We start from the raw sequence: 25,752 nt of genomic DNA, 5'->3' as shown, positions 1-25,752 counted from the left end.
CTCCTCCCTGTTACAGTTCCTTTGATTTGCACCTCCCCTGTCTGGGGCCAGTGTCCTGTTCTTTTTCATCCTGAGTCTCCTCAGGGTGCAACACCCTTGCAGGGGTGGCTGCAGAGTCCTGATGGCTACAGCATCCTTTGTTTACTGATGTGACATGTGACATTTTTAGTTTATGCCAGATATTTACTGGAAATTTCCATATCCCCATATTGCAGCCTTAAGGATATACTATTATTGTGGATTCTGAGAAGGCAAATAAAATCAATGATAACTGATTCTTAGTCATTTAGTAATATTTCTGTTTTCCTGCCTACATCCCTGTGGTCTTAGATGCTTATTCGTAAGTCTGGGCTTGTCATACCTGGTATACCTCTGAAAACAGTGACTTATTAAGCCAGTAGTAAACTCACAACCTAGAAATGGCCACAATCCAAAATTTCGCAAAATGTGAGGTGCTGTGCGCCATCTGGAGGGAAAAAAATTACAAAGAGGTTATAATTATGTTTATTTAGAAAGTATCACTTGGCAAAATTAATCTTGATAATTAAAGCAAAATTGTTGTGACAATTAGGATTAACTTAGGTATTTTGCAATTGTTTATTTACTGATTTAACACTTGGAGTGAGCCTTAGATGGGATGGCTCTAAAGGGAAGGAACATTCTCAAATCCACCAACTCTTCCTGATACTGCCACAAGATCCCGCAATTCTTTTAAAAATCAGGGCTCAGTTTCACTTCCCCACCCATTGCCATTTGGTGGTATTTTTGTTTCTCTTTAGGTATCATCCTATTTTGTCTTTCTTTTTGTCACTGACATTGGCTTATTTTATATGAATTTGTAATATATTAACTTTGTTGTTTTACTGCTAAATTGTGTCCTACTCTTTTATATTCCCATGGACTGCAGCCTACCAGGCTCCTCCATCCATGGGATTTTCCAGGCAAGAGTACTGGAGTGGGGTGCCATTGGGTCTATTGGAGACCTAATAACCTCAATGTATAGAGGTCACCTGGAAAAACACTGAATAAATTTCTCAGGACCAATATTTTTTTAAGGCTGTATCTCTGAAAGTCACAATGGAGATCTGTACTGAGTCCCTAGGGAAGCCCAATATATTAAATATTTAATACATGTACTTTATTTTTTTAAGATTTATTTATTTATTTTTAGTTGCATTGGGTCTTTGTTGTTGCATGTGGGCTTTCTCTAGTTACAGCAAGCAAGGGTTACTCTTCATTGCAGTGCCTGGGCTTCACATTGTGGTGGCTTTTTCTGTTGCAGAGCTCAGGCTCTAGGCACATGGGCTTCAGTAGTTGTGGCGCACAGGCTTAGTTGCTCTGCAGCATGTGGAATCTTCCTGGACCAGGGATTGAACACATGTCCCCTATAATGGGGACACTGTACCACCAGGGAAGACCTGAAATACATGTTCTTCAAAAATATTGTTTTTATTTGTTCATGAATTGTTTCTCTTAAAGTTCCTATCGAGCAAATGAGTAATTTCTCATATCCTGTTCTTGCAGGAAGAATTTTGAATCGTTTCACCAAAGACATTGGGCATATGGATGAGTTACTGCCCCTGATATTTCTTGATTTCATCCAGGTAATGTATCAGTCCTGTCAGAGTTCTCACAGGGAAGAGCAGAGTGCCTGTTTCTCAAGGATTTTTCACAGGGGCTGAGGGTGGGCCTTTCAGCCTGGCAGTGTGTCCTGTTATCCTCAGTAAATGCTGTGTTTGTGAGAAAGAGGTGCAGTTCTGATTGGCAGGGTGAATTAACATAAGTAACCCCTGAGGCAAGAGTGTCTACACAGTCACGTCAAGGTTGGTCTGAAACAGTGACATGCTGGGTAAGTGGTTCTCCCTCTGCCTTCCAGGTGTCTGGTGTGGATTCCCTTTACTGTGGGCACATTTCATAATATGGAAATAATACCACTCATGGAAAGATAGCCTAGATTGACAAAATTATGCATTGTATTGGGTTTCCCAAGTGTCTCAGTGGTAAAGAATTCAGCTGCCAATGCAGGAGATGCAAGAGATGTGGATTTGATACCTTGGTTGGGAGGATGCCCTGGAAAAGGAAATGGCAACCCATTTCAGTAGTCTTGCTGAGAACATTCCATGGACAGAGGAGCCTGGTGGGCTATAGTCCATGGGGCTGCAGAGTTGGACACAACAGAGCACGAGCATGATGCATTGTACTCCCACAGGAGACAAGTATTTGTTGCACCATTGTATTTAGATAAAGCCAGGTGTGGTTACTTACAAAGAAAAGATTGGTTAAAAATAGGGTGAAAATAATACTTTAACAAGAACAATGTTATTTAGGTGCTAAGTTATGTCCAACTCTTCCGTGACCCCATGGACTGCAGCCGGCCAAACTCCTCCTTCCATGGGATTTTTCAGGCAAGAATACTGGAGTGGGTTGCCATTTCCTTGTCCAGGGGATATTCCTGACCCAGAGATCAAACTCATGTCTCCTGCGTCTCCTGCATTGCAGACAGATTCTTACCACTGAGCCACCTGGGAATTTCAAGAAGGACAATCAGTTCAGTTCAGTCACTCAGTTGTGTCCAATTCTTTGTGACCCCATGAACTGCAGCATGCCAGGCCTGCCTGTCCATCACCACTCCCTGAGTTTACTCAAACTCATGTCCATTGAGTAGGTGATGCCATCCAACCATCTCATCCTCCTTCGTCCCCTTCTCCTCCTGTAATCTTTCCCAGCATCAAGATCTTTTCAATTGAGTCAGCTCTCTGCATCAGGTGGCCAAAGTATTGGAGTTTCAGCTTCAACATCAGTCCTTCCAATGAACACCCAGGACTGATCTCCTTTAGGATGAACAGGTTTGATATGCCTTGTAGTCCAAGGGACTCTAAAGAGTCTTATTCAACACCACAGTTCAAAAGCATAAGTTCTTCTGTGCTCAGCTTTCTTTATAGTCCAGGTTTCACATCCAATAATGACTGCTGGAAAAACCGTAGCCTTGACTAGATGGCCCTTTGTTGACAAAGTGATGTCTCTGCTCTTTAATATGCTGTCTAGGTTGCTCATAACTTTCCTTCCAAGAAGTAAGCGTCTTTTAATTTCATGGCTGCAATCACCATCTGCAGTGACTTTGGAGCCCAAAAATATAGTCAGCCACTGTTTCCCCATCTATTTGCCATGAAGTGATGAGACCAGATGCCATGATCTTAGTTTTCTGAATGCTGAGTTTTAAGCCAACTTTTTCACTCTCTTCTTTCACTTTCATCAAGAGGTCTTTAGTTCTTCACTTTCTGCCATAAGTGTGGTGTCATCTGCATATCTGGGGTTACTGATATTTCTCCTGGCAATCTTTATTCCAGTTTGTGCTTCATCCAGCCCGGCATTTCTCATTATGTACTCTGCATGTAAGTTAAATAAGCAGGGTGACAATATACAGCCTTGATGTATACTGGTGTATACTTGATGTATACAGCCTTTCCCTATTTGAAACCAGTCAGTTCTTCCATGTCTAGTTCTAACTGTTGCTTCTTGACCTGCATACAGATTTCTCAGGAGGCAGATCAAGTGGTCTGGTGTTCCCATCTCCTTAAGAATTTTGCACAGTTTATTGTGATCCATACAGTCAAAAGCTTTGGCATAGTCAATAAAGCAGAAGTAGATGTTTTTCTGGAACTCTCTTGCTTTTTTGATGATCCAAATGTTGGCAATTTGATCTCTGGTTCCTCTGCCTTTTCTAAATCCAGCTTGAACATCTAGAAGTTCATGGTTCATGTACTTCATGTTGAAGTCTGGCTTGGAGAATTTAGAGCAAATGTGCGGTAGTTTGAGCATTCTTTAGCATTGCCTTTCTTTGGGATTGAAATGAAAACTGACCTTTTCCAGTCCTGTGGCCACTGCTGAATTTTGCAGATTTTTTTGGCGTGAGTGCAACACTTTCACAGCATCATCTTTTAGGAGTTGAAATAGCTCAGCAGAAATTCCATCACCTCCACTAGCTTTGTTTGTAGTGATGCTTCCTAAGGTCCACTTTACTTTGCATTCCATAATGTCTGGCTCTAGGTGAGTGATCACACCATCCTGATTATCTGAAGAGCAACTTTATTTGGAAACTTGGCAGTCTGAGAAGATGGCAGACTAATGTCTCAAAATAACCATCTTATTGGGGTCCAGATGCCAGGTTCTTTGATAGAACATAGAGGAGAAGAGGTGAAGAAATAAAGTTAAAAGGCCATTTATCTTGCAAATTAGGAGGAGATTCATTTATTTTTTTTTTTTTTCTTTTCTGCAGCCATTCACAGGTGATGACAGTCAGATTGTCTCCCTGTGAGCTGGGAAAAGCCACTTTAGTTTAACATTCAGGCAGAGGGGCAGGGTTCCCTGACAAAAGCTATGCATAGCAATATGTGGCTCTAGGTGAGTGATCACACCATCATGGTTATCTGGGTCATGAAGATCTTTTTTTATATAGTTCTTTTCTGTATTCTTGCCATCTCTTCTTAATATCTTCTGCCTCTGTTAGGTCCATACCATTTCTGTCCTTCATCGAGTCCATCTTTGCATGAAATATTCCCTTGGTATCTCTAATTTTCTTGAAGAGATCTCTAGATGAAAATCATTTCAGGAAATGTCCTTCATTTTGTAGGCATATTTTCTTTTCACTAGTTGATTGCTCAGCCTTAAGGTGTCTTTAAAAAAAGACAATGAGAGAAAGACCTACAGGAATACCCACTATCCAGCCTCTGTCTGTGAACTTGAGGTTTTAAGGAATGATGTTGAGTCATCTTAGATCTCATCCCCACATTCAGTATTGTTGTTCATATGGAGTGTTTTTTGTTTTGTTTTTTCCTGTTATTTAATTCTGTCTCCATTTCAGTGATTAAGCATGTGGGGAATTTACTTTTTCTTTCCAAGTGTTAATTTTGAAAATGAAGTGCATGTATCAAAAGCTGCACATAGAAATGCTGCAGTGAACATTTGCCTTCAGACGGCATAGCCTGTGGGCAATGATTCCACTGTTACCAATGAGAACTAAGCTGAGACTCAGAGGCAGAGAACTTTTATTGCAAAGATGTTTATTTTTCTTTCTCTTCTGTAAACTTATTTTCTAAATGTGTCCTGTTGGATTTAGCTACATAATTTATCCCCAGAAACAATTTTTTCCTAAAACAGTGTCACATTTTGATAGTGATTGTGAATTACTTTGAAAGGATTTTGTGAAAGATTCTGTTTCTTTGCTACAGCAAGGTAGGCCAAGGTTGGTTTTCCAGTGTGTGCTTAGAATATTCTGTCATAATCAAAATTCATAACATATTTTTAGATGACATGTAGATGCTACCTTGGAGAAGGCGATGGCACCCCACTCCAGTACTCTTGCCTGGAAAATCCCATGGATGGAGGAGCCTGGTAGGCTGCAGTCTGTGGGTTGCGAAGAGTTGGACATGACTGAGCGACTTCACTTTCACTTTTCACTTTCATGCATTGGAGAAGGAAATGGCAACCCACTCCAGTGTTCTTGCCTGGAGAATCCCAGGGACGGGGGAGCCTGATGGGCTGCCATCTATGGGGTCGCACAGAGTCGGACATGACTGAAGTGACTTAGCAGCAGCAGCAGATGCTACCTGACTTCAGCAGGGAATATTCTCATTGAAGAGGAGAGAATATTCTAGTCGAGCTGTTTTCCATTCCCTCTTCTACCACTCGTAGTTCACTTATCTTGAAGTTTGGTGGAGGCATCCTGTAGTTCATTAGAAGTAAGAGTCTCCCCTTTGAGAGACTGACCTGGGATGAGCATGGAGCCTGTATTTTCCTCACTGAGCAGGCAGTAGTTGAATATGTGAAAATAACAATATTTCCCAGAGAGAGGGAAGCATTTTAGGACCTAATATCAGAAGCTTATGGAACCCTTGATATTCAGAGAGGAAGCAGAGAGAGAAGGGAAGTACAGAAGGCACATGATGAACAGCAAGGACGAGAGAAGGAGATGCGGTACAGACCTGAGGAAGGACAGGTCTGTTCAGTGCAAACGAGAAGGTGAGTCCATGGAAACCTGTTGGTTGATTTGAAATCAGGAGGCATCTGGTGACCTGAGGAGCAGGTTTCAGATGGGAGGAGTTAAAGAGCAAAGGGCTGCAAATCCAGGAGGCATGGAGGGAGTTGAGGTGAAGACAGGCTGGAAGGAGTTTGAATGAATCAGAAGAGAGGCCCATCTGGAATGTAGGAGCTAAGGAGGTGTTGCTAGTTGTTTGAGATTTTAGTTTTTGGGAGGGGAGTATGAGCAATGGTTCGTGGTTTTTCCCTCTCTTCCGTCCTTCCCTTCAACAAGCAAGCATTGAGGCCGTGAGGTACAGGGGGTGACTCACAGGGGTGAGTCAGGCACAAAGCCCTCCCCTCATGGGTCTCCTCCAGTCCCCCAGGGAAGGAAGACATCCAGAGATTCACCCCTTGATAGCTTTGGAATCCTAATTGTGGGAGCTCTGTGGAGGAAGTCCTGGAAGGCAAACTGGATGTGGAGGCTGGAGGCAGTTAGGGAGCCTGGTCCAGGAGGTGGCAGAGCTTCTAGGAGGTGACCTTTGATCCCAGATGAGAGGGAAGGCTGCTGCTGTGGATGGTGGGGCTGGAGGTGCTGCCGGTTCCTGTGTGAGAACCAGTCTTTCTATCACCAGCTGAGAGGGGGGAAGGGAAAAGGCTGGAAGGGGGTTGTTCAATTTTGTTTTAAAGGAATTAGTTCATGCCGAGTGTTTTCAAACTCATTTATGATGGTTCTGCGTCTCCTTCGTGTATATGATAAACCTTAGATGATTCTTGATCATTTATGTTACTTCTAAAGAGTATATTTCATATACTTTTCCTCATTTAATTCCTTCTCATTCCCATAAACGATAGCTCAGATAATTTATTTAATATTTTGTAATAGTGATGCCAAGTGTGGCTAAAGAAAACCCTGGGTTCTGAGTAGTGGGTCTACACTTCAGGACAGAACATCTACTCAGACAATGTCATTCAGAGACCACATCCCACCAGAAGGCGATCATGGGTTTGTGCACCATCCTGTACACTGACTCTTACAGATACCAGATATGTCACCTGTTCAGTCACATTATAGTTGTTGGGCAAATTGGAGCTGTTCACCATTTCAAAAAGGATGAAGGGAAAGCAGCATAAAAAATCAATTTATGTAGTGTGATTCCACCTGATAGTCATTTATGATGGCAACAGCTTTAAAGTGTAGTGGTGTGGGGAGCCCTGCAGTTTCCCTTTCCAAGCTTGAATCTGAGCTCTCCCTCTTCCTGTCTTTCCCCAACAAAGCCAGTTTCCTCTCAGTAAAATTGACAAAATAATACTAACTCCATAAATGTTGTGGGAAGACAAAATGAAGTTGTTTTAATATTATTCTTTGCATAACATCTAAATGCATATTGAGCACTAAGTAATGGGTAGTTATTTTTAAAACATCGTATGTGTTTTTAAGTGAGAAAAATTGTCTTGTGACACTGGCATTATGTTGCATTACAGTTATTGTCAGACACAGTTTCTAGGCCCATAAATACCATCTCATCAGTTTGTATTACAGAGATTCTAGGTTTGTAATTCTTGAAAAATTTAATGGACACTTTCTTGTATAGACTCACAGAATACAAATCAGTTGTTTTCAAAACTGACAATTGTGCATTGAATACAGATTAATCTGAATACAGATTAATGTAAGTTTCTGAATACAGATTAATGTAAGTTTCATCTCCTTTAGTTTCCCAAAGTCCCACATAACATTGAGGACACCCCGGTAGCCCGTAGAGTCTCAGTAGGTCTGCGTCACCTACATCACCACGTAGAAGCTTTGGACTGGTAGCGAGCATTGAAATCATCTCCTTTTAACAGACCCGAACTCTTCCTACTAGTAAAAAATAAAAAAAAAAAAAAAAAAGAAGTCTTCCTACTAGTAAAACAAGTGAAATGAAAGTAAGATGTGGAAGTTAGAGTTAGGCATTTTAATTATCCTTCAATTAAAAATAAATAAAAAATACTAGAAAAATCATGCATTAAATTTCAAAAAATTGGGACTGTTTTGAGCATGAGAAGATGCACACAGCTGCCCTCAGCAAAATGCTGTAATTTACTGATGAAAACTGAATTGCAAAAACCTTTCTTCTTCACATACCCCTCATTCAGGAAAAGAAAATAACAACAGCAAGAACAACAAAAAATAAACAGCTTGGCTGAGCATAAATAACTGACTCTTCATGTTCTTTCCCACTTCATGGATCACAGCCATATTTTGGTGAAGGGGCTTGTGTAACTCATGAAGCTACAAGCCATGCCATGCAGGGCCACCTAAGCTGAATACATAATCATGAATAGTTCTAACAAAATGTGGTCCACTGGAGGAGGAAATGACAAACCACTCCAGTATTCTTGCCATGAGAACCCCATGAACAGTATGAAAATGCAAAAAGTTATGACAGTGGAAGATGAGCCCTCCAGGTTAGAAAGTATCCAATATGCTACTGGGGAAGAGCTAAGGGGAATTACTAATAGCTCCAGAAAGAATGAAGTGACTGGGCCAAAAAGGAAATGATGCTCAGTTGTGGATAAGTCTGTTGGTGAAAGTAAAGTCCAATGCTGTAAAGAACAACATAGCATGGGGACCTGGAATGTTAGGTCCATGAATCAAGGTAATTGGATGTGATCAAAAAGGAGATGGCAAGAGTGAACACTGACATCTTAGGAATCAGTGAACTAAAATGGAAGGGAATGGGTGAATTTAATTCAGATGACCATTGTATCTGTTTCTGTAGGCAAGAATCCCTTAGAAGGAATGGAATAGCTCTCATAGTCAACAAGAGTCTGAAACGCAGTGCTTGGGTGCAAACTCAAAAATGACAGAATGATCTCAGTTCATTCCCAAGGCAAATGATTCAACATCACAGTAATCCAAGTCTGTGCCTCAACTACTTATGCCAAAGAACCTGAAGTTGACCAGTTCTTTGAAGACCTACAACACCTTCTAGAACTAGTATCAAAAAAAGATGTCCTTTTCATCACAGGGAATTGGAATGCAAAAGTAAGAAATTAAGAGATACATGGAGTCACAGGCAAGTTTGGCCTTTAGAGTACAAAAGGAAGCAGGGCAAATGCTAACAGAGTTTTGTCAGGAGAATACACTGGTCATAGCAAGCACACTCTCTGGCAACACAAGGGACAGTTCTAACTATGGGCATCACCAAATGATCAATACTGAAATCAGATTATGTCCTTTTTAGCTAAAGATGGAGAACCTCTATATAGTCAGCAAAAACAACACCTGGAGCTGACTGTGACTCTGATCATGAGCTCCTTACTGCAAAATTCAGGCTTAAGTTGAAGAAAGTAAGGAAGACCACTAGGCCATTCAGGTTTGACCTAACTAAATTGCCTTATGGATATACAATGGAGGTGACGAATATATTCAAAGGATTAGATCTGGGAGACACAGTGCTAAGAAGAGGTGGTAAGAATACACAGAAGAACTATACAAAAAAATCTTCATGACCCAGATAACCATGATGGTGTGATCACTCACCTAGAGCTAGACATCCTGGAATGTGAAGTCAAGTGGGCCTTAGGAAGCATCACTACAAACAAAGCTACTGAAGGTAATGGAATTTGTTGAGCTATTTCAAATCCTAAAAGATGATACTGTGATAGTACTGCACTCAATATGCCAGCAAGTTTGGATAATTCAACAGTGGCCACAGGACTGGAAAATGTCACTTTTCACTCCAGTCCCAAAGAAAGGCAATGACGAAGAATGTTCAAACTGCCACACGGTTGCACTCATCTCACACGCTAGCAAAGTAATGCTCAGAATTCTACAAGTCAGACTTCAACATATGTGAACCATGAAGTTTCAGCTGTTCAAGCTGGATTTCGAGAAGGTAGAGGAACAAGAGCTCAAATTGTCAACATCTGTTGGATCATAGAAAAAGCAAGAGAATTCCAGAACAAAGTCTACTTCTGCTTTATTGATTATGCCAAAAACTTTGACAGTGTGGATCACAATAAACTGTGGAAAATTCTTCAAGAGATGGGAGTACCAGGCCAATTTACTTGCCTCCTGAGAAATCTGTATGCAGGTCAAGAAGCAACAGAACTCGACATGGAATAGCAGACTGTTTGCAAATTGGAAAAGGAGTATGTCAAGGCTATATATTGTAACCCTTTATTGTAACCCTGCTTATTTAACTAATATGCAGAGTACATCATGTGAAATGCTGGGCTGGATGAAGCAGAGCTGGAATCAAGATTGCCAGGAGAAATATCAGTAATCTCAGATATGCAGATGACACCACCATTATGGCAGAAAGTGAAGAACTAAAGAGCCTCTTGATGAAAGTGAAAGAGGAGAGTGAAAAAGTTGGCTTAAAGCTCAACATTCAGAAAACGAAGATCATGGCATCTGGTCCCATCACTTCATGGCAAATAGATGGGGAAACAATCCATTATTTCAGTGACAGACTTTATTTTCTTGGTCTCCAGAATCACTGCAGATGGTAACTGCAGCCATGAAATTAAAAGACACTTACTTCTTGGAAGGAAAGTTATGACCAAGCTAGACAGCATATTAAAAAGCAGAGATATTACTCTGTCAATAGAGGTCCATCTAGTCAAAGCTATGGTTTTTCCAGTAGTCATATATGGATGTGAGAGTGGGACTATAAAGAAAGCTGAGCACTGAAGAATTGATGCTTTTGAACTGTGGTGTTGGAGATGACTCTTGAGAGTCCCTTGGACTGCAAGGAGATCTAACAAGTCCATTGTAAAGGAAATCAGTCCTGACTATTCTTTGGAAGGACTGATGCTGAAGCTGAAACTCCAATACTTTGGCCACTTGATGGGAAGAACTGACTCATTGTTAAAGATCCTGATGCTGGGAAAGATTGAAGGCAGGAGGAGAAGGAGATGACAGAAGATGAGGTGTTTGGATGGCATCACGAACTCGATGGCCATTAGTTTGAGTAAGGTCTCGGAGTTGGTAATGGACAGGGAGGCCTGGCGTGCTGCAGTCCATGTGGTCACAAAGAGTTGGACATGACTGAATGATTGAACTGAACTGAACTGAATATTTACCATACATTACAACCTGATAGGATTTATTACTCATTTTATAGTATTTCCCATGTAAGTTAACCAATCAAATAAATGCAATTAGTTTAATATCTCTCTTTGGGATGTTTCAGGAGCCCTCTGAAGCAAGCCGAAGTTAGCTAGAGGACAAAGGAACTTCAACAGAATTTAATTTAGAAAGTTTTGTCAAAGAAATCAGTCAAAAGGGTTTAGAGCATTCTGTCACATTTAGTCAAGGCTGATGGGTCTATCACTTAGCTTGCTGATACGCCACAATGGGCATATATATGGAGGCTCATCATTGAGTAAAAGTTGACTCCGCCATTTGGACATAGTTGGCTCTAACCAATTTTCCTATGGCTGTGTCATTCCTAAGAAAATCCATTTATCCAACTGATGGTAATCCAGTTTTAGAAAATCCTGATCATGCATAGCTCTTCAGTAATTTTTTTCATACCTTCTTCTACTTAAAACACATCTTAGTTTCCCTAAAGTATGTTCCATAATCAGGTACATTTCTTGTTGACAAATTTGTAACAGAAAACAGTCTTTTTTACCTCTAGTAAACCTAAGTGCAACAGAAGTATTTATACTTATTGATGGTTCTAAAGACATGTCTTTGTTGCCAGATATTAATTTAATACTGAATATTTCCCAGTTCATATGAAACTGGAATTCGTTGTTTAATTTAGAATTATTTGATTTGTAAGTGCTTACTTTTCTTTAACTCAATTAAATAGAGCTCATTTACAAATTAATCTCAAAAATATTATCCAGAGACAAAGACATACTAAGACATACACATATTCAGACAGACACAAGACAAGATCTAGCTTCATTTCTAAACTTAGTCATGAATTAGATATTACAATATAAAATTCGCTAACTTATAAATTACAGTTGGAATAAATAAAATTTTTAAAAGCTTTTCCCTAAGTTTTAGGAGTTGAAGATGGTCTGGATAAGTGTTCCTGAGAGCCCTGGTGTCAAGACACAGGGAATGAAAATCAAGTTCTAACACAGTGGCCGCAGGTCTAAACCAAATGGTGGCCACACAAAGCAAAATGGCCATCACAAATCACAACACAGAACACAGAGTATAAAACACACACATAGACCTGTCAGTGCTAATCAGACCTTCCCTTAAATATAAGGTTACAGTCTCTCAGAAAACCTCCTATAGAGACACACAACTTCAGATCCAAGTACTAACAGAGTAAATGAAAATATCTCAGGTCTTTAGAGATTTCAAGGGGAGGAAAGGAAGCCAGGTTGAAAAAAAAGGGAGGAGGAGGCGGGAGAGGGGGGCGAAAGGGGTGGCCTTACAGATGTCTCCTGCCACCTGAAGATACACAGGCATTACAGGACTTTACCCTTGGCCACCAGGGAAGGGAGGACTGGAACTCGGCCCTACCAGAAACCAGAACAGACCAAAACAGAACCAGAATTCGAGTTCTCTGCCAAGAGGAGGTTATCAGCCTTCAATTCTCAGCTCAGGCTGAGGCCCATTGACCAGATTCCTGCATCGAGGACTGGGGGACTAGAAAAAAAAGGGATAGGATAGGAAGGGTTAAGGAGAGGAAAGAGAGAAAGAAGGGGAGAAAAATCAGTAAATGTTCCTGTTCCTTACCTGGTTGGAGCATTCTGGCCAGTTTTCTGTGTCAGGAGAAGACAAGGGACAAAAGAGTCCCACTTGTGGCCACTGGGTCTGGTCCGTTGGCAGGCAAGCTGATCCCTGAGTACCCCGAGTGGCCAGGATGTCAATCACAGCAAAGAAGAGACCCCACCATAGTTGCCATTTGTTTCAAGAAGGGGGACCCTTTCCAGGGCAGGAAAGTGGGCTTTTGTGTAACACTCGGAAATGAATTGTCTGAGGAGACACATGTGCTGACAAAGAGCAGCACAAGAGATTTTATTGGGAAGGGGTACCGGGCAGAGAGCAGTAGAGTAAGAGAACCCAGGAGAACTGCTCTCTCAAATGACTTTTTGTTTAGATACTATTTTCACCTTCTGCCAACTTCTATAAAGGACTTGAGATAGCTGGCAATAAAAGCTTCACAAATGTGTATACATATATTTGTAAACCATACAATGTTTAAATATATATATAATATTCAATCCACAATGAGAGTAGATATACTATTACCTACAAGTAGATGTTATAGACATCCTCTTTGAATTGCTTCAGAATTTAGGGCCATGAAATCTGAAGGACGTGACCTAACTTTGGAGCTCTGAGAGCATTAATAATAGGTTTTCAATGATTATCTGAGGAAAATGCATCAGCTCACTTCCTGTGGAGCCCTTCATTTTTATTTTAACTCTGCTTCCCAGGTTATCTGCCAGACTGGGCTTAGTCTTAATAGGCCCTCCTGGGGAGAGCCAGATTATTGAAACTGATGAATGTTACCCATCAAATGATGTGAGTCTGCTAAAAAAGCTGTAATTTGGATGTTTTATTGTCATTTTAGTAGGTTTTTTTGACAACCAACAATGACAAGCCAAGTGACTTAAGACCAGGCACAGAAGGAGCTGGTAGGACCACCTCCCACCATGAGCGTGAAAGTTGTAGCTGTTGGAATGCATACTTAATGCAATGGCTGTAAGCAATTGTTCATCTGTAGGTCTAATAGGAGAGCAGTCAGTCAGGCCTATCTTTCCCCACTTATGACTGGAATGTATTCCTTCAGAATCCATCCTCTTCACTCTGGGTTTTACTTTGATACCATGGCAGGTGTGGGAGAAACAGGAAAAGCTCATGGGTCTCCATCCAGATGATAGAGTTTGGTTCCCAAGGGCTCCTGGACACAGGGTCACAGTTCTGGATGTTTCTTCCTCCTTCCAGGCTCCTCCTGCCTGCGGCTGTGGCTCTGGGATTCCCTGAGTACAAACTGCTCCTGTCTTTCTCCTTGACCTGCAGTCCTTCCTGGGAAAACTTAGGACAACCACTTACCATTCCATCTTTATATCATATCTGTAAATGGAAATGAAGTTTTTGCTTTTCTCATTCAGAAGATGGTTGTGAAGATACTCTGAGAAAACTGATCAGGAAGAGTTGTGAAATGATAACCCAAATCTCTGTGATACAGACATTACCCCCATAATCCATCCTGCAGAGACACACCTGGGCCAGCTGCCCTGGGTCACAAGGTGGGGAGGTCCTGGTGCAGAGAGGACACAGACCAACCAGTGTTAACTCAGACAAGCATCTCAGCCTTCTCATCCCAGCCCCTTTTTGGTCAAAATTTCCATCAGTTGTGATTGCTGCTTGCAAATTATTCTTGCCACTCTTTGTTTGTTAAACCACTCTGTAAATTTCAGCTATAAGTCTCTTCTTAGAATTATCTAAAAATGTTCCCGAATTCTTCCCTGTGTTTTCCCAGCACTCTCAGCCTTGTGCTGATCACTATGGATTTGTCTCCACCTGAGATCACAAACTTCAGAGGTCTTGGACCAGACTAAATCTGCACATCCCTCCCGCCTGACCCCATTGTATAGCAGGCAGACACTAAGTGTTGATTGCATTCTTATTGCTTGATGCTGAAAAGTAAAGGTATCATACTTTTCCTGCTAAAGATGGATACTTATATCAGTGTCAACCAATGATTTCATTTTCTATTCTACCTACTGTCTTTTTAGACCAAGATAATTTCCCAAGATAAAATCACCTCATGGGATAATGTGATTATTAAGAGAATGTTCATGGAACTCTTAGCACAGTGCCTTACATACAGTAAATACTTGGTAAATGGGATCTGCTGTTGTTAAAATCATTAGCCTTGGGAATTTTAAATACTTAGTATAATGATAGAAAGATGACTGTCTATTGGGAGCAAGCTTAAATATGTCATAAAGGCTCATTACATGGGCTTCCCAGCTTCATGACTTAGGCTTTGCAGTGTCCATCAAGTTGATTTCCTCTCTCTGAGCCTCACTCTCTCCATCTGTAAAGTGAGATAATACTGTTACTAGATAGAGCTATTGTGAGGATTAATGAGTTAATACATGTGAAGCTTTGAAGGTGTAGCCCTGTACACAGTCAACACTCAGTAAATATTAGCTATGGATAGAAAATCTAGAAAGAGGAATCCCTACTTCCAGAGATCAACATTTAAGTTTTGTCTTGTCCTACTTTTCTGGACACTGAATTTGTAATTAACCACTTCTTTATCCCTCCATGCATAGCTGAGACATCTGGATTCCTCACCTGTGATACCTGCTCCCTCATCTTTTGAATAATACCTGCTGACTCCAGATAGTTTGGGATTCAACTCCTACTCTCTGAACTTCAAATATTCTCATTTGTTAAAACTAGTAATGCCTGCCTCATAGGGCTACTGAGTATATCACAAGAGCTGATACCTAAGAAGTTCTTATCATTGTATTTGGCACATACACTAAATATCATGAGGACCACTTATAATTTTATTTCTTTGGAAGGGAAAGCATTCCCTGATGTTACAACCAGTCTTTTCAAGGAAAGGAGTTTGATCCCAACAGAACGAACTGTTACAGTTTATCTTTGAAAAGTATCCTTCATAAGAAGGCTTCTGTATCTGTTTTCACTATTTCAGACATTTCTGCTTGTGGTTGGTGTGGTGGGAGTGATGGTGGCTGCGATTCCTTGGATTGCTATACCTATGGTTCCCTTTGGCATCATTTTCTTTGTGCTCCAGTGGTATTTCTTTAGGACATCACGAAATGTGAAACGCCTGGAATGTACAAGTGAGTACCAGGGCTCTCAGGTTGGGATGGCTATGTAGAATGGCTCCATTTACACTGTAATTCACCAGGCCTCTGGAATTCTGCAGATTTTGTCTTCTGGAATTTCTCACCAAGTCAACATTAGGCTGAACATATTGGCCACTGTGAGTCAGTGTGGTCCTTAAGGCAAATGGAACTGATGGCAGGTCAGCTGCAGTTTTGCATTTTAGCACAAGGAGTATGGATGTGAGCACAAGGACAGGGACTGTTTCTGTCTTGTTCATGACACACTTCCTAACACAGAGTATCCACTCTATAAATACTTTTATTAAAAATATTTCATCATGTTGGAACTAATGTAGAAGGAAAATAGAGATTTTTTTCTTCTCCTAAAGTTACCAGAAATGACAAGGAAAGGAAATGATTAGGAAAAGGAAAGGAAACCTCAGGAAATATGTGTCAGAAGTGATAGATTTGAAAAATACATTTTTCACATGTTTAAGTAAGTTGCAGTTGTTAAATGTATTGAAAAAATACATGGTAGTCACTCAGTCATGTCCGACTTTTTGCGACCTCATGGACTGTAGCCCACCAGGCTCCTCTGTCCATAGAATTTTCCAGGCAAAAATACTAGAGTGGGTAGCCATTCCCTTCTCTAGAGGATGTTCCTGACCCAGGGGTTGAACCCAGGTCTCCTCCATTGCAGGTGGCTTCATTACTGTCTGAGCCACCAGCGAAGCCCTGTTGAAAAGATAATCCCTGTTATTTGCAGGCTTTCTCTTTATCATTACTAATATTTGGGGTGATTCCACACTGTTTATAGTCCCACCTTCCTCAAAGTCATTCGTATAAATGATGCTGAAAATAATCCCTTAGGAGGACACAGGAGGGGGATCTGTTCAGTGTGCATTTAGTTTATTACTCCACTCAAATTCCTAGTTGCAGAATAATGGGCAGCAGGGACTTCCCTGGTGGTCCTGTGGGTATGACTCTGTGCTTTTGTTGCTGGGGCACAGATTCAGTCCCTGGTCAGGGAACTAAGAACCTGCAAGGTTCAGCAAAAAAAAAAATAGAATAATGGAAACACATTTTATGATTAATCATTCTATTCTACAAGTAATCACAGATGATGAAATAATTGAATTTATCTCATTAATGCACATATTTCATCAATATTAAAAAATAATGAAAATAGAATTGTTATATATATTTTTAAAAGTTATAAACAGTTGACAGAGAGTTTTGCCTGAGGAAGGGCCATTTCCCATCCATATGGAAGTGGAGAGAAGGGCACCTCGTGAGAATTTTTTTAAGAAGAAGTACAGGACTTTCTCAGTATTTGATCTGGAGAGTCTTAGTACTTTGGCACCTGTGGAATATTTGAGTTTTCTTGCACCTTAGTAGGCTACAATAAGCTAGACAATAAATTCAATCTAGGTTCCCCATTTCCACACCCCAGATAACCACATGTGGTGGTTGATTAGAACTGTTTATATTCTCTCTCTAGGTGGTGGGTCTGTGTCATAAATAGTAACATTGCTGTTTTCTCTAGTATATTTTAGGACTTCCCAGGTGGCTCAGTGGTTAAAAAAAAAAAAAAAAAATCTGCCTCCCAATGCAGGAGACACAGAAGAAATGGGTTCAGTCCCTGGGTTGGGAAGATTTCCTGGAGGAGCAAATGGCAACCCACTCCAGTATTCTTTCCTGGATAATCCCATGGACAGAGGAGCCTGACAGGTTATAGTCCATGGGGTCGCAAAGAGTCGGACACTATTGAGTGACTGAGTGAGTGAGAGTATATCTTAAGGTTACTGCTAGAGCCACCAGCCAAAAGGACATGTGACTGCCATGGCCAGAAGGCATAAGTCAGCTTCAGCCTTGTGCTCTGAAGGATTACTGACGTCCTGAGGTTTAGTTTCAGATCCTACTGCCTAACTGCCTCTGGAAGCTTAGGTTGACACTTTCATCTTAATGACATATTGGCAGCTGATTATAAGGGGGTTTTGGGGGGCACGTTTTTGCATAAGAGAGCATAGCAATGGTCAGTCATGGACAAGTGCATAAGACCAACATGACATTTGGTTGCCTTTCTCTAGTCCACTTTTTGCTTTTGGCAGTGCCTGAATTAGGAAGCCATATCCAAATTCTGTCTGGAAATGTGCTGGGATCAACTAGCACAATGTCTGCCAGAGGCATTGTTGGGGAGGGTTAGCACATGTGTCAGGTGTATTAGTACTAATTAGTTCTAATTAGTACCATGGATCTTAAGTCTGCTGTTTTAAGGAGTTCTCACACTAGATTCCCAGAATCTTGGTTCAATCTCAGGTGCTTAATAAGATGTGCAGTAACAGTGAAGGCTGTTGGGTGTTAGCTGAGTAAGATTTGAGGGTTTTCTGAACATAAATAACAAAATCTGGAGAAAAATGCTCATTATCACACATGGATATCCTTCACCCTGATTATTCTCTGTGTGACACACTGCTGTTGTTATTAAAAGCACAACCTTGGGAATCAGAAAGTTGGGTCTCACACCCAGGTCTATCACCTAGGTGGGTTGAAATAGTTAATCTTGGGCAGTGAATGCTCTTAATCCCTCAGTCTCTGGAGTTCTCATGAGGATTTCTTGAATCAATGCTTGTAAAGTACTTGCTGGCCATGACCAAAGGCACTAGACCCTTGAACATGAGGGAATCAAGAACTTACTCACAACAGGTCTCACATGGCTTGAATGATAATCTGGCAGCATGGCTTTCATTCCAGGGTCCCCTTGCTGGCAAAGATCTGTAGTCCTGGTGGGGTGTGTCCCCAGGTGTCTTCAGGGTTGTGGGAAACACAGGCATTAGTCATGTGAACTCTGGGGTTACATGTGTCTGTGACTGTGGGCTGATGCCATGGCTGTGACATAGTCTGCTTCAGGACTTGTGGGCTCAGTGCTTGTGGGAAAAAGATATTACTTTGGGCAACATAACAACAGAGTCTTACATCCCCTCTTCCTTATTTTAGCTAATTTTCTTTGCAGACCCTCCAGTTCACTTATCCTGGCATCCTGCTCAGCCCTAAATGGGATTTGAGAGAAACAGGATGGCTTTTCATGGGTCCAGATTCCCCAGCCTGTAACTCTTGGGCATGAGGTGAGGTAGGTGATAGGGTATTTGGTTCCCAGGTGTTCAAGGCTGAGATGACACCTGGTTTCTAAAGTCTACCCTGCCCTCCATCCCTGCTGGAGAGAATCAGCTGCACTTTGATCTCCTGACAAGGGAAGCAGATGAGGGAGGTCAAGGTGCTTAGTTCACTCCAGGACTCTCCCTGGGGGAACAGCCACAGCTGCTTCCTGCTCAGAAGCCTTGTCTGTGATGAATAGTGTTGATGTCACAACATTTGCTCAGGAAACAAGAGCCTGGTTCTAGTGAGTTTTCTGTGCTCTCTGGAGCTGGACCCTCGCCATCCTTCTGACAGGGTGATGGGCCCTGGAATTCACCTGTATCATCCCTGTGAGCACCCTGCTTCCAGACCAAGCTCTAGGGGTGGGTTGGGACACCTGCTAGGCTGAAGAAAAGCCCTGAACAGAGTCCCTCACTTTTATTATTTGGAGCATGAGCTCCATCTTAGTTTATGTTGTTCTTATAAGCACAGAGTTATAGGAAGCTAAAAAGTTAGTCAATAGAGTGAAGAGAGAGCAGTGTGGATGCTGGAATGAGAACACAGGTACACGACTGGATGATCAAAGGCACCACCAAGTCACTCTCAGCTCTTTGTGCAAACAGAGTACAAAGCAGAAGTGTTAGATTGTGTCATGGTTCAGAGATCCAGCAGGGCAGTTGTGAAAACATCCATCAGGTTCCTGGAGCAGAAGTCAAGACCATTCAAAGGCTCCTCATCTGCCGGGTCCTGTGGTCACAAGGGCGGTGCAGCACCGGGTGCTCTGGGACCCCCACAGAGGCTCCTGGCACAGGTGGAGGCCCAGGACGGAGGTGGCAGACTGTCCACTCCCCTTACTCGTCTCACCCTGTCCTGGGTCTGGGTCTGATCCAGCATGGGGATGTACTGACTCTTATCCAGGCCTTAGGTTATTCATCTAAGGTGGAGACAACACACAGGTAGTTCATAAAAATTCAGAGTGGTGAGGACTTTAATGAGAATTAAATTTTAGAATGCTACTGATACAAAAATTAGTGAACAGTAATTACTCACCCATGGAAAAGAATGAAATATTGCATCTGCAGCAACATGGATGGATCTAGAGAATATTATTCTTAGTAAAGTAGGTCAGAGAAAGACAAATATGATATCACTTGTACATGGAATCTAAAAATAATGCAAATGAATCAGTATGCAAAATGGAATTAGACTCAGAGACATAGAAAACAAACTTATGGTTATCAAAGGGGATAGGGAGGAACAAATTAGAAGTATGAGATTAATAGACACACTGCTAATAATATGTAAAATAAAAAGCAACAAGGATTACTGTAAAGCACAGGAATTTTATTCAGTATAATAACCTATAAGGGGATATAATCAGGAAAAATAATAACTGAATGACTATACTATATATCTAAAACTAACACATTGTTGTAAATCTTCAATATATTTTTTAAAAATTGTGAACAATTCCCATCTGGTGAGATGCCAGATAAATTTGGAGGGAGGTGTGTATGAGAAGACCTTGATGAAAGAACCAGTAAAGAATTGCTTTATCTAAATCTAGCTGTGATTTTAATTTGATCAAAGGTAGTTTTAAAGAGAATCTTTCATTCCCAGGTCATTAAAATGAAGCGTGGTGTGAGCAGGAGTTTGAAGGTCACATGGAGGGTTCCCTTTGGAGGGACGTGTGACCACAGAGCCCGGGAGGCAGTGGTTTCCTTGCATCCAGCCTCCCTGACTTTCTCTGATGTGTGTCTGTCTCTGCTGCCCCAGCTCGGAGCCCGGTGTTTTCCCACTTAGCATCTTCTCTCCGGGGACTCTGGACCATCCGAGCATACAAAGCTGAACAGAAATTTCAGGAGCTATTTGACTCACACCAGGATTTGCACTCAGGTCTGTAAGTTTCTGGAGATTTTTCCTAAGGATGGGGTGTGCTGCTTTTTGAGGGCTGACCTCCCTCTCAGGTGGCCTGGCTGGCCAGTCCTTCTCTCTGTGCCTCCGCATGTCCCCCTCACACCTGCCTCCCCCACGCCTTCCTCTCACCATCCCCTCTGTGCTCCCCTCTTCCCCATCACCCCCTGATTTTCTCCCTGGACTGGCTCGCATTGTCCTTCCATCACTGTGCCCTGTGGACTTCTGTCTCTTTAGGGCAAGAGTCAGAAAACTTTTTTTTTTTTTTTGCAAAGATCCAGATAGAAAACATTGTAGGCTTTGAGTGCTATACTGTGTCTGTTGCAACTATTCACTTTTGCTGCTGTAGCACAAAGACAGGCAAAGATAATACATCAGTAAATGGCTGTAGCTATGTTCCAATAAAACTTTATTTTCAGAACCAGGTGGGTGGCTGTTCTTGACCCCTGGGCTGTGGTTTGCCATCTTTTTTCAGAGCAGATGTGGAGGGTAGCAGATGTGATTGAGGAAAGTAATTTCCTGATTCGTTACCCACTTGATTATGCTTTGTATCAATGAAGTTTTTTCCCTAGGTAGAAAGTTCAGAATTTCCTCTAAGTCTATAAAATCCTGGCTAAACTTTCCAGTCATTATTGTATTTTGAAGATAAAGTGGTAATTGAAAGCCACATGCAGATCCTTTTAGCTGATGGTCATATAGACACTGGTTCCTAAGAATAAATACTACAGGACCTGGTAGTGAGGGCAGAAGGTGCTGGAATCAGTGTGAGCTGTTCTATCTGCTGTCAGAGAGCTGGGAACAGTCAGCCCTGTGAGAGGATGATCTTCAGGTTGAGGCCCAGCACTGCAGGAAATGCACCAATGAGACGATTTTCCATCTTCCTTCTTGTGATCTTGTTTCTGTTGATAAGTGGGTTGAAGTTTTCAGTACATGCTTCCTGGACTGATTCCTGTGTGTCCCATACATTGTCTTGTGTTAGTACCTAGTTTTCTGAAATGTTTAGTTTCTTTGGGTGTGTAACTTTGCTGTTCTACCTTGTGTAAAATGCTCAACTGAGAATAATGCTGTCCCTACTGAGAAGCAGCTAACATGGTTTTTCTGTTTATGTACTATGCTTATTACATCACATATCCAGAGGCTTGGTTCCTGCTTTTGACGACGTCCCGATGGCTCGCTGTGTATCTAGATGTCATCTGTGCCATCTTTGTCACTGTTGTTGCCTTTGGGGCCCTGATTCTGGTAGAAAGTAAGTACAGATGTGCATATTTGTGGTATATTTACGGTTTATAGCTTTGGTTGTAGTTATTAAACTCTTGCCACTTTGTCTAATATATACTATTTGGTTGTAATGAATTGTATTAAAGTGCTTGCAGCATGTGAGTCCATTTGTGTGCATTGTGGTCCATTTGAAGTTATTTGTGTCTTTTTTTCATTTATTTATTTACAGTAGGTTCCTGTTGAGACCCCTTTAAAATTTTTTTTTGATTGGCATATGGTTGATTTATGATGTTGTGTTAGCTTCAGGTATACTGCCAGGTGAATCTGTTATACATGTGTCCACTTTTTTTAAAGATTCTTTTTTCTATATCCCATGAACATTGGGGTGCATGTATCTTTTTTTTAGTGATTTTCATTTTAATTAATACTTCAAATAATTAGAAAATAATTTTTCTTTTTGGCTTTTGGACTCTTTAGGAGCAAAGACCAGGTATGAAGTGCCTGCTCCAGCAGACCTGTGGTGACTTGGGACCCTGCTTTGGCTCACATGAACCATTCTTTTAAGTTCTATTGGGGTATAGTTGATTTACACTGTCTAGGGGCCCCAAGTTGGAGAAGGCAATGGCACCCCACTCCAGTACTGTTGCCTGGAAAATCCCATGGATGGAGGAGCCTGGTGGGCTATAGTTCATGGGGTCGCTGAGAGTCAGACAGGACTGAGCGACTTCAGTTTCACTTTTCACTTTCATGCATTGGAGAAGGAAATGGCAACCCACTCCAGTGTTCTTGCCTGGAGAATCCCAGGGACGGGGGAGCCTGGTGGGCTGCCATCTATGGGGTCGCACAGAGTCAGACACGACTGAAGTGACTTAGCAGCAGCAGGGGCCCCAAGTAATAGTTGAAGGAGGCTGTGGCACTCATAGGAGCCTGGAAAACCATTTGTAACTTAAAAGCTTTCAGATGGTTAGAAACAAATCCAGTTACAAAGTTACAGAAGCAGGGAGTAAACAGTGAAAAAAGAACAATTAGAATTATTATGATTAAGATAGTTTTCTACCATGGGGAGCTAGTTAACGTTTCCCAGAGTGAGGTGACTGAGGCTTCAGGAGTATCCAGAGCCTGAATCATCTTGTTGGACCATAAGGAAAGCTGAGTGCTGAAGAATTGATGCTTTTGAACTGTGTTGTTGGAGAAGATTCTTGAGAGTCGCTTGGACTGGAGGAGATCAAGCCAGTCAATCCTAAAGGAAAGCATTTCTGAATACTCACTGGAAGGACTGATGCTGAAGCGCCAATGCTTTGGCCACCTGATGAGAAGAACTGACTCGTTTGAAAAGACCCTGATGCTGGGAAAGACTGAAGACCAGAGGAGAAGAGGGTGGCAGAGGATGATATGGTTAGACAGCATCACTGACTCAATGGACATTAATTTGAAGTCAGCAAAAACAATACTGGGAGCTGACTGTGGCTCAGATCATGAACTTCTTATTGCCAAATTCACACTTAAAATGAAGAAAGTAGGGAAAACCACTAGGCTATTCAGGTATGACCTAAATCAAACCTCTTAAGATCATACAGTAGAAGTGACAAATAGATTCAAGGCTTTAGATATGATAGAGTGCCTGAAGAACTATGAACAGACATTTGTAACACTGTAGAGGAGGTGGTGAACAAAACCATCACCGAGTGAAAGAAAAGCAACAAGGTAAAATGGTTGTCTGAGGAGGCCTTACAATTAGCTGAGAAAAGAAGAGAAGTGAAAGGCAAAGCAGAAAAGGAAAGATACATCCATCTGAATGCAGAGTTCCAAAGAATAGCAAGTAGAGATAAGAAACCCTTCCTAAGTGATCAGTGAAAAGAAATAGAGGAGAACAATAGAATGGGAAAGACTAGCAATCTCTTCAAGAAAATTAGAGATACCAAGGGGATATATCATGCAAATATGGGCACAATAAAGGACAGAAATAGTACGGACCTAGCAGAAGCAGAAGATATTAAGAAGAGGTGGCAAGAATACACAGAACAACTATACAAAAAAGATCTTCATGACCCAGAAAATCACAATGACCTGATTACTCACCTAGAGCCAGACATCCTGGAGTGTGAAGTCACGTGGGCCTTAGGAAGCATCACTACCAACAAAGCTAATGGAGGTGATGAATTCTAGCTGAGTGGTTTCAAATACTAAACAATGATGCTGTGAAAGTGCTTCACTCAAATGCCAGCAAATTTGAAAAACTCAGCAGTGGCCGCAGGACTGGAAAAGGTCAGTTTTTATTCCAATCCCAAAGAATGTTCAAACTACCACACAATTGCACTCATCTCACATGTTAACAAAGTAATACTCAAAATGCTCCAAGCTAGGCTTCAACAGAACATGAACCAAGAATTTCCAGATGTTCAAACTGGATTTAGAAAAGGCAGAGGAACCAGAGAACAAATTGCCAATATCCATTGGATCATTGAAAAGGCAAGAGAGTTCCAGAAACACATCTACTTCTGCTTCATTGACTATGCTAAAGCCTTTGTCTGTATGGATCACAAAAAACTTGAAAGTTCTTAAAGAGATAGGAATATCAGACCACCTTACCTGCCTCCTGTGAAAACTGTATGCAGGTCAGGAAGCAACAGTTAGAACTGGATATGGAACAACAGACTGCTTAACAACTGGGGAAGGAGCATGTCAAGGCTGTATATTGTCCCCCTACTTATTTAACTTATATGCAGAGTTCATCATGTGAAATGTATGATTGAGGCACAAACTGGAATCAAGATTGCAGGGAGATATATCAATAACTTCAGATAAGCAGATGACATCACCTTTATGGCAGAAAGTGAAGAAGAACTAAAGAGCCTTTTGATGAACATGAAGGCCTTTTGAGGAGAGTGAAAAAGCTGGCTTAAAACTCAACATTCAAAAAAAAAAAAAAAAAACCATCATGGCATCTGGTCCCATCAGTTCAGTTCAGTTCAGTTCAGTTGGTCAGTCACGTCTGACTCTTTGCGACCCCATAAACCACAGCACACCAGGCCTCCCTGTCCATCACCAACTGCCGGAGGCTACCCAAAACATGTCCATTGAGTCAGTGATGTCATCCAACCATTGCATCCTCTGTCATCCCCTTCTCCTCCTGCCCTCAATCTTTTCCAGCATCAGGGTCTTTTCAAATGAGTCAGCTCTTCGCATCAGATGGCCAAAGTGTTGGAGTTTCAGCCTCAACATCAGTCCTTTCAATGAACACCCAGGACTGATCTCCTTTAGGATGGACTTCATGGCAAATAGATGGGGAAACAATCGAAACAGTGACAGACTTTCTTTTCTTGGGCTCCAAAATCACTGCAGATGGTAACTTCATCCATTCAATTAAAAGACACTTGCTCCTTGGAAGAAAAGCTATGAAAACACTAGTTCAGTTCAGTTCAGCCTCTCAGTCATGTCCGACTCTTTGCGACCCCATGAACTGTAGCATGCCAGGCCTCCCTGTCCATCACCAACTCCCTGAGTTTACTCAAACTCATGTCCATTGAGTCAGTGATGCCATCCAGACATCTTATCCTCTGTTGTCCCCTTCTCCTCCTGCCCCCAATGCCTCCCAGCATCAGGGTCTTTTCCAATGAGTCAACTCTTCACATGAGGTGGCCAAAGTATTAGAGCTTCAGCATCTATCCTTCCAATGAACACCCAGGA

The 25,752-nt window shown here is 41.6% G+C and overlaps 1 protein-coding gene across 5 annotated transcripts in view; it reads left to right on the top strand.

Moving 5' to 3' along the window:
- LOC102288035 (ATP-binding cassette sub-family C member 4-like) overlaps positions 1-25,752 on the top strand; it is a 146,271-nt gene that overhangs the window by 58,223 nt on the left and 62,296 nt on the right. For all 5 annotated transcript variants that reach the window (XR_011463454.1, XM_070366752.1, XM_070366750.1 and 2 more), the window contains exons 17-20: positions 1,525-1,604; positions 15,663-15,813; positions 20,710-20,829; positions 21,983-22,093. Coding sequence is in view for 4 of the 5 variants with exons in the window: in XM_070366752.1 (XP_070222853.1) it covers positions 1,525-1,604; positions 15,663-15,813; positions 20,710-20,829; positions 21,983-22,093 (462 nt within the window). In the remaining variant the exon portion in view is untranslated. The remainder of the gene's footprint in view (positions 1-1,524; positions 1,605-15,662; positions 15,814-20,709; positions 20,830-21,982; positions 22,094-25,752) is intronic.

The sequence above is a fragment of the Bos mutus genome, unplaced genomic scaffold, assembly GCF_027580195.1.
Source record: "Bos mutus isolate GX-2022 unplaced genomic scaffold, NWIPB_WYAK_1.1 CTG201, whole genome shotgun sequence".
Lineage (NCBI taxonomy): Eukaryota > Metazoa > Chordata > Mammalia > Artiodactyla > Bovidae > Bos > Bos mutus.
Note: the sequence above shows the minus strand (reverse complement) of the source record. Positions and strands in the feature narration are given on the sequence as shown.